At 62.5% G+C, this 8,464-nt stretch overlaps 1 protein-coding gene across 2 annotated transcripts; it reads left to right on the top strand.

The window, feature by feature from the left end:
- Positions 1-1,249: 1,249 nt before the first annotated feature.
- RENBP (renin binding protein) lies at positions 1,250-8,304 on the top strand. 2 transcript variants are annotated; one of them, XM_049644478.1, is made up of 11 exons: positions 1,250-1,400; positions 1,636-1,751; positions 1,915-1,990; positions 2,168-2,243; positions 2,412-2,584; positions 3,172-3,396; positions 3,945-4,026; positions 4,415-4,590; positions 5,181-5,312; positions 7,962-8,049; positions 8,140-8,304. In XM_049644478.1, exons 1-11 carry the CDS (start codon positions 1,314-1,316, stop codon positions 8,271-8,273), a joined length of 1,365 nt encoding a protein of 454 aa, XP_049500435.1. In that variant the 5' UTR covers positions 1,250-1,313; the 3' UTR covers positions 8,274-8,304. The 2 variants fall into 2 exon arrangements, with proteins under 2 accessions (XP_049500435.1, XP_049500436.1); XM_049644479.1 differs by having other exon boundaries at positions 1,267-1,347.
- The last annotated feature ends 160 nt before the right edge of the window (positions 8,305-8,464 follow it).

The raw sequence follows: 8,464 nt of genomic DNA, 5'->3' as shown, positions 1-8,464 counted from the left end.
TCGCTCTTGCCGGGGACCCAAGGGCTGTGGGAGAGGCCGTCCTCGTCACCCTCTCATCTAGTCACTCCCTCTCTCCCCTCGCGTGCGTGTACCCACGCGGTGCCAGCTCATGGCCACCTCTCTCGGGAAGCCTCCCAGGGTAATCTCCCCCCAGTGCTCCCTCCACCGGGTTCACGGTGTCTTGTGTTGGGTCCTGTCCCGTCCATCTTGACACCAGGAGCCATGGCTCCGTCTTCCCCACGGCACCAGCTCTGATCTGGTTTGGAGCCCAGGCGTCTCCAGGGGGCAGGGACCCAGGGAGACGGCAGACATGTGTCCCTCAGGTTGGAGCAGCAGGAACAATGCCCCTGTGTGGGAGGATGCACACCAGCGGGTGCAAAGGGTCCACGTGGGGCTGGCCCCAGAAGGGGAGGAGGGCCCGTGCAGACGTGCCAGGCGTGCGACAGACGGCTCTGTGGATGCTTGCACTGGGGACAGCCACCCGGGTTCTTTCCACCCGCCATTCCACCATCCCTTGGCTGGCGAGGCACTCGGGGCCGTGTCACTACAGCATCTTTGGTGCCGGCTCACATCTGAGCACAGCACTCTGCAGCCTTCTGGGGAGAGGCCCATGCGTGCGGGGAGGAGTGGGGCCAGTTCTCTGCCTCAGGACTGGCCAAGGCGCCGTCCGTTGGACCCAAGGCCAGGAACCTTGGAACCTCCCACATACCAAGGCTTGTCCTTGGCTAGGCATGACGGGGTCGGACAGACTGCAAGGAAGGCAGGGGAGAGGCTGGACGTGAAGGGAAATACCATGAATACTGACAACACGCATCTGTGAGCGGGGCGGGGGGGGTACAAGCCCCGTTGGACCCAAAGCCAGCACCTCCCCTAAGCACGAGCTGGGGCCACCGCTCTGGGCTGCCTAGCCCCTGCCCAGCCCCTCCCCCACTCGCCCCTCATCCCAACTCAGTCGAAGGGTGGTGAGAGGTGGCTGGGAGCCCATGTGAGGGACTCGGCCCCGCGTTCCCCGCCCCAGACTGTCCCGCCAGCTCACCCAGCATTTCTCCCTAGGAGGATCTTGAGCCCAGGGCACCCAGCAGCGGCCACTGCCCGCCTCCTTTCCGACTCCGGGGCCCGAGGGGTCTGGGCCAGGCCAGCGTGGGGGCGGTGCCGGAGCACGGGGGGCGGAGTCGTGCGACCGGACCGCCAAGCCCCGCCCCCAGGCTCTGCGGCACCTCCCGGAGGAGGGGTCGGGTGGGGCGCCGCTGGGTCAGCTGAATGACAGTCACGGGACGGCGACCAGCTCCGTCTGGCTTCCTGGAGAAGGAGGGATGAGCGGGGGTCTCCGAGTGCGGCAGCCCAGCGGTGGGGCCCGTAGTGGGGACGGCGTTGTCATGAAGGGTTCCCGGGACGGTGGGGTCAGTCCTGGAGCCGGTCCTGGGCCAGAGGGCAGCTTCCGGCACGGGTGCGGGGAGACCCTGAGGTCTGGGTCCCGAGGCCTGGGGGCCTAAGGGGGGTGGGTCAGGTGGTCCTGGGGGCCACAGGAGCCTGGGGTGACTTGGGACACAGAGGAACCTGTCTAGGAGGTTGGGGCCTGGGAAGCTGGGGACGTCTGCTGGGCAGCTGGGTCTCCAAGTCCCGAGTTCCCCTCAGGACATGGAAAAGGAGCAGGAGCGGGAGGCTCTGCAGGCCTGGAAGGAGCGCGTGGGGCAGGAGTTGGACCGCGTGGTGGCTTTCTGGGTGGAGCACTCCCACGACCAGGAGCATGGGTGCGTCTCCCCCTTGTGGTGTCCTCAGCAGGGGTCTTTGCCCCTCCTGAGCCCCCACCTCGCTCTCCGCGGACCCAGATCTGCCGAGCCCCGCAGGGCGGTGGGGCGGTGGGGGGGGGGGTGCAGCCCCTCCCCCGCTTCGCTGATACTGTGCCTCCCACAGGGGGTTCTTCACGTGCCTTGGCCGAGACGGGCAGGTGTATGATGACCTCAAGTATGTGTGGCTGCAGGGGAGGCAGGTAGGGGACATCAGCTCCGCCTGTCCGCGGTCCACACACACACACACACACACACACACGAGACCGGTCCCCTCCACGTTCTTCCTCCCATGACAGCGGCACCTGAGCACTGCTCGTCCCAGCCCTGAGGACCCCGCTGCTCCCCACTGAAGCCAGATTCCCTCTGCTCCCCCACAGGTGTGGATGTATTGTCGCCTGTACCGCAAACTCGAGCGCTTCCGCAGCCCCCAACTTCTGGACGCGGCAAAAGCAGGTGTCCCCTCCCCTCCGGCCATCTCCCCAGAGGCACCTCCAAGTGTACTCTAGTTCCTAGAGAGGTCTAGAAGCAGCGAAGGGCCTGGGGACGCTCACGGGTGGGAAGGAAGGGGAAGGTGGCAGTGTCCTCACCTGAGTTCTAGCAGGCCGACTTCTCAACCACCAGGTGGCGAATTTTTGCTGCGTTATGCCCGAGTGGCACCTCCTGGAAAGAAGTGTGCCTTTGTGCTGACTCGGGACGGCCGCCCGGTCAAGGTGCAGCGAACCATCTTCAGCGAGTGTTTCTACACCATGGCCATGAACGAGCTGTGGAGGGTGACGGGGGAAGCGCGTTACCAGGTGTGTGGGAGGGAGGCAGCACCAGCACGTGGGTCTCCCTGATGCATTCCAGTCCTGGGTACCAGCGTTCCCGCCCCGGGCTCTGCCTGCAGGCCGGGTCTCTTATCAAAGTCAATCCTGTCTTCGCCCCCCCATCCCGGGGCCCCGGGGCTGCTGGCCACACCCCCCCCTCGCGGTGCTGTATTGTCACCGTGGCCCCTCCCAGAAGTCTCTACCTCTGAATCCCTACACTGGGCACCAGGCAGAAAAGGACCAATCCTTGCCCTGCCCTGGCCGGGAGGGAGCTCTCCCTCCTCCGTGGAGCCCCCCGTGCTTTCAGACCTGACCCGGATGCCTGGCAGTGGCCTGCACCCACACGCTGGGAACCCCCGAGGCAGGGTGGGGCAGATCCACCCCGGCCCCCAGCAGCCGACACGACGCTGGGCCCAGAGTCAGCCCTCGGTGAAGGCGTCCCGTGAGTGGGTGGGAGGAGGAGGCTCTCCCCCCACCCCACATCCCGGTCAGGACCCCACCCCCAGGCAGGACCTCAGGGACCGGGATGCGTCCTCAGCCCGGACCTTCCCCTCGCCTCCCTTCTCCCCACCCAGAGGGAAGCAGTGGAGATGATGGAGCAGATCGTGTACTGGGTGCGGGAGGACCCATCGGGGCTGGGCCGGCCCCGGCTCCCCGGGGCCCCGGCCTCCGAGTCCGTGGCGGTGCCCATGATGCTGCTCAACCTCGTGGACCAGCTGGGGGAGGCGGACGAGGAGCTGGCGGGCAACTACGCGGAGCTGGGGGACTGGTGCGCCCAGAGGATCCTGCAGCATGTCCAGGTTGGGGACGCGTCCGGGGGACGGGAGGCCGACGCCGGCCGCCAGGACGGGTCCCCCGCTCCCCACCCCTGCAGCACCTCCTTGGCTCACGCCCCACCACCGCCACCCCAGCTGGGCGCCGATGGTCCCCTTTACGGATGGGGAGACACGGAGGCCGGGGAAGCGCAGGACCCTACACCCTGGGGAAGGAGGAGGGCCCAGGGGAGCTCCGGAGGGAGGGGCCGAGGGCAGGAGGGAGGATGCTGGAGCCCCTGGCATGTTAGAGGGAGCAGGAGACCCGGCCAGAGCCAAGTCCTTCCAGGCCTCTGTGGGCAGGCCCAGGCCACCCAGTCTCGGCCCCCATTCAGTGTGTCCCCCTTCCCACCTCTCAGGGCCCAGCCCGAAGCAAGGGTCAGAATGCACCCAGGCCCTTGGGCCTCTTCTCAAATTTCCCCTGTGAGCCCGGCCTGCCCAAGACTGCAGGTGACAGAGGGGAGGGAGGGGGCATCTTTCTGGTTGGATGGCAGGGGCTGAAGGCACATTTAGCTTCCCTGTTCCTCCCGAGACAGAGGGATGGACAGGCTGTGCTGGAGAATGTGTCAGAGGATGGTGAGGAACTTTCTGGTTGCCTGGGGCGACATCAGAACCCAGGTGAGGAGTAGGGTGGGCTGGGGGTGGCCCAGGAGGAAGGGAACGCTCACTCTTGGGTTCTGGGCTTCAGATGTGGGGAGCGCCTGGGGGCTGCCTGGCTCCCTCTGTGCCCTCCACCTGCCGCTGAGGACCAGGCAGGGAGGCGGGGACAGACCTCCCAGGCTGGGGTGTCAGCAGCAGGAGAGGGAGTCGAGGACAGACCGTGAGGGCAAACTTTCTGCGGGGGGTGGGGAAGGGGGTTGGCCGTTGGGCCCGCTCAGGGCAACTCCTGCTGTTAGTGAAGGAGAAAGGGAGCTGCCTGCAGGCAGCACAGGGGGGTTGAGCTCCCCCACCCCTTCCCCTGCTTGGGGAAGGCTCTTCTGCCTGCCTCACTTGGAACCCTCGTCAGGCCATGCGCTGGAGGCCGGCTGGTTCCTGCTCCGTCATGCCATCAGGAAGGGCGATCCCGAACTTCGAGCCCACGTTATTGACAAGTTCCTGCTGTTGCCTTTCCGCTCTGGGTGGGACGCTGACCACGGAGGCCTCTTCTACTTCCAGGATGCAGACGGCCTCTGCCCCACCCAGGTGGGAATGCGCCCGGGGCCAACGGTACTAGCCTGTTCAAGGCTTTCTTCGCCAGGAGGCGGGTGCTGTCATCACCCATTTCAGAGGGGGACCTGGGTCTCAGAGTGATGAACTTGCCCCGTGTGACCCTGGTGACAAACTCTTGACTTCTAGGCCGGTGGCCCTCAACCTCACGTACGTCCCCCTCGTCCTTGAAAGGCGCTCTGGGTGATTCTGCGGCCTCAGCAGCTGGGGCAGACTTGCCCCTGCAGAGGGTGACTGAGCCTGCCACCGGCAGGAGCCGAGTGTCCAAGAGGCTTTAGACAGACGGACAAGAAGACGGGGTTTCGATTCTAGGGTTAAAGGAGAGGTCACCCCACCCTGGCCCTTCGGAAGGGGCTACGTGGGGTGCATCCCATTCAGGAAGCTAGTCCCATTCAGAGGGGCCGTTCAGACCCTCAGAGACATCCATCCCACGATGAAGCTCCAAGTGCTTGGGCCGGATGGGTCTGAGCCGTGATCTGGAGAATGGGGGTGACTTTCCTGCTGACAGAAGTGGCAGAGCGTGGGACCCAGGGCCCTCAGACCCCGCCACTGCTCTGTGCTTTCAGCTGGAGTGGGCCATGAAGCTCTGGTGGCCCCACAGCGAAGCCATGATTGCCTTCCTCATGGGCTACAGTGACAGCGGGGACCCTGCCTTACTGCACCTCTTCTGCCGGGTGGCCGACTACACCTTCCGCCAGGTGAGTGGGCTCCCGGTTCGGCATGGCTGTGGAGGAAACAGCGGGCAGCCCTTCCTCCCCGGGCCTTTCTGGCCGTGGGAGGACGCTGGGCTGGGCTGGGGAGGCTGACCCCACACCCCCTTCTTCTCCCCCACACTGGACACAGTCCCTCGGCTGGTCTGGGTTCCTAGAGGTCCGGACTCTCTAGTCAGTCAGCAAAGCGGCCCCTCTGGAGCTGGTGTTTCCACGGGAGGAGGGGCAGAATATAAACAAGGAAATACCGGTCTGGTGGGGGGGGCAGTGCGAGTGGGAGAGAATACAGGCAGGAGTCGTTCTGCACGGAGGAGTTACCTTGCGTGATTCAGGCATTACTGGGTCCGGGGGCTTTGGGAGGGAGACTCCAGACCGCGTGCAAAAGCAGGGAGGTGGGAGACTGTAGCTGTCCATCCTGGCTGGTGAGGACAGGGGCCCGGCCTGGGGTTCGAGCGGCAGTGGGCAGAGGGGTCAGAGTCTGGTCCAGCAGGCAAGGTCTGGGCTGGCCACGATCGCTTGGGTGTCATAAGAATATAGATGATACTGTGAGCCGTGAGGCAAAGTAAGCTTTTGAGACAGGAGAGGAAAGAGGGAATATGAGGGCCCGGCCAAGGTGGCAAGAATGAATCAGCTGTGAGGTAGGAAGGAAGCCAGGGGTCCCTCAGAGGCCAAGCACTGTGAGCAGAGTGACGTACCAGCTGCCGCTCAGGGGACACCTTGGCTGTTGTGCCTGGTGATGAGTGAAGATTCCTGATGTGTTTCTCGGGCCATGATGCACTCCACTGGTAAACCCCAGCACAGGAGGAACTGTAGGGGGTCTCGTTCTGGGGTGTGTGGGCTTTGAAACGTGGGAGAAAATGACATCCCCATTTGCGCTGACCTCTGATTGGAATTCAGCACTCGCCTCCACAGTGGTATTAGCAGTGCCCGACTTTGTCACCGGTAGAAATCCCCAATGTGTTCACATCCCACGGCAGGTAGAGAGGCATCTCCAATACTGCACGCACACATCACGGCTTCCAAGCACGGCATCAGGACAACTGAGGCTATTAACGCGGAATGCGTTCATTAACAACATGTGTTAGAGGCCAGCAGTGTTAATTGCATAAAGCGAAGTCTAAAGAATACGTTTTCAAGAGCTTGTGATAGCATTGAGCAATTGCAAAGGTTATCACCAACAGGTAAATCATTATGCGCTATCCAACAGAACAGAATACCTAAAGCAAAAATTCAGATACCCATGGAAAACCTGGACAGGAAAACAGGTACATTCTTCCTGTGGCAGATCGAGTAGTGGAAAAATAAAGAAGGACATAAACAAAGTCACTAGGAAAATGACATGAATAGACACAGCTCATAGGCCCGAATTTATTTTTTTTAGTGCTCATTTATTTATGTAAAAAAATTTTTTTAATGTTTATTTATTTTTGAGAGAGACAGAGACAGAATATGAGTGGGTTAGGGGCAGAGAGAGAGGGAGACACAGAATCCGAAGCAGGCTCCGGGCTCTGAGCTGTCAGCACAGAGCCTGATGTGGGGCTTGAACTCACAAACCGTGAGATCGTGACCTGAGCCAAAGTTGGATGCTCAACCAGGGCCCCCCAAGTGTTTATTTATTTTTTAGAGGGAGAGCAGGTGCATGAGCAGGGGGGAGGGACAGAGAGAGGGGGATCTGAAGCTGACAGCAGAGAGCCCAATGCGGGGGCTCAAACTCACAAACCTCGTGATCACAACCTGCCCCGAAGTCAGTCGCTCAACCGACTGAGCCACTCACGTACCCCACGGAGGCATCAGTGTAAAGACATTTTGATAGTGAACTTCAATGTCACTGATTTCGTCTATGATGCTTCCGAGAAGGGGTCCGCCGAAGTGTCTCTGAGGGTAGGAAGCAGAGGGGCCTAGGCCAGGGCTTTGAGGTCCATCCTGGGTAGTCTGGGTGGAACTAACAGGCCCGCAGGGGATAGGTGCCTGATGGTGATGCTGGCAGAGGGAAGGAAGGCACACAGAATAACAGGTCGACGGAGCTGCTGGGCAGGGGCAGGCTTCAGGTAGCTCTGAGGGAGGGGAAGATGTATTTGGGACCCATGGCGAGGCAGCCAAGAGTGGGATCTCGGTGCTGGGTGTCTACAGTGTCATGTACTGGAACACAGGCTCCGAATAAGTAACTTGCTACAAAGTTACTTTTGCTTTTTCGTATCAGTTGTATTGAGGTACAATGTATATATACACAGTAAAACATGTCCATCTGAAGTGTTCCAATCATTTATAGAACGCACGCGACTCTGTGACCAGCAGCACTATCACGATATATTACATTTATGTCGTCCCCAAACAGGGTGCTTCTTAGTCCTTCTTGTAGCGTTTCAGATCACAGCCTGGAGCCCCTTCCCCCAGCGGGTTACCTCGCGGCCCACTCCCAGCCCCAGGCAGAAAGGAAAAAGCCCCATGTTTTCATCTGTGTGCTGGACACCATCTCACCTTTAAAAACACTGATTCTGGGGCCCGCCCCGGCTCTGACCCCCGGGTTGCCGTGCGGTGGGGACGGTGGGTCCCTCTTTCCCTGGCCCCGTGGCACCTGGGAGCCCCCACCCCCCCACACCCCCGCAGGCGCTGGCTGTCACGGTCTTGTTATTCCAGTTTCGCGATCCTGAGTACGGTGAATGGTTTGGCTACCTGAACCGAGAGGGGAAGGTCGCTCTCACCATCAAGGGGGGTCCTTTCAAAGGTGAGTGGGGGACAGGGCAGGGCCGCAGGGGCTCGGGGCAGTCGGACACCCCTGCACCTCCCGACCCGCTGTCGTGCCTCTCCGCCGCAGGCTGCTTCCACGTGCCGAGGTGCCTCGCCATGTGCGAGGAGATGCTGGACGCCCTGCTGAGCCGCCTCGCCCTGGCCCAGAGCCCCGGCACGCAGTGCACTCCCGCCGCCCCCAGCCCCGAAGGCGCGAAATAAAACCGAGCGTGCTCCAGTGCCCGTGTGCGCGCGTCTGTGGGGGTCGCGGGAGGAGGGCGGCCTCCGAGCCTGCTGGAGGGCACGGGCTGACCCGGCCCCGGGGGCGCCGCGCGCGCGGGACCGCCCCACCCCGCCGACCGGCCCGCCCCTCGCCGGGGCTCGCCGGGCCCTTGACGCGCCCCGCCCCGCCC

This window comes from Panthera uncia, chromosome X (assembly GCF_023721935.1).
Source record: "Panthera uncia isolate 11264 chromosome X, Puncia_PCG_1.0, whole genome shotgun sequence".
Lineage (NCBI taxonomy): Eukaryota > Metazoa > Chordata > Mammalia > Carnivora > Felidae > Panthera > Panthera uncia.
This window is presented reverse-complemented; position numbering and strand designations above follow the sequence as displayed.

What these genes read in the sequence shown, in the direction of transcription:
- RENBP (XM_049644478.1), top strand. Translation starts at nt 1,314, where the DNA reads ATGAGCGGGGGTCTCCGAGTGCGGCAGCCCAGCGGTGGGGCCCGTAGT. An exon ending in TGTGGCTGCAGGGGAGGCAG is followed by an intron (nt 1,991 to 2,167) that starts GTAGGGGACATC and finishes GCTCCCCCACAG; the next exon opens with GTGTGGATGTATTGTCGCCT. An exon ending in GGGGCGACATCAGAACCCAG is followed by an intron (nt 4,027 to 4,414) that starts GTGAGGAGTAGG and finishes AACCCTCGTCAG; the next exon opens with GCCATGCGCTGGAGGCCGGC.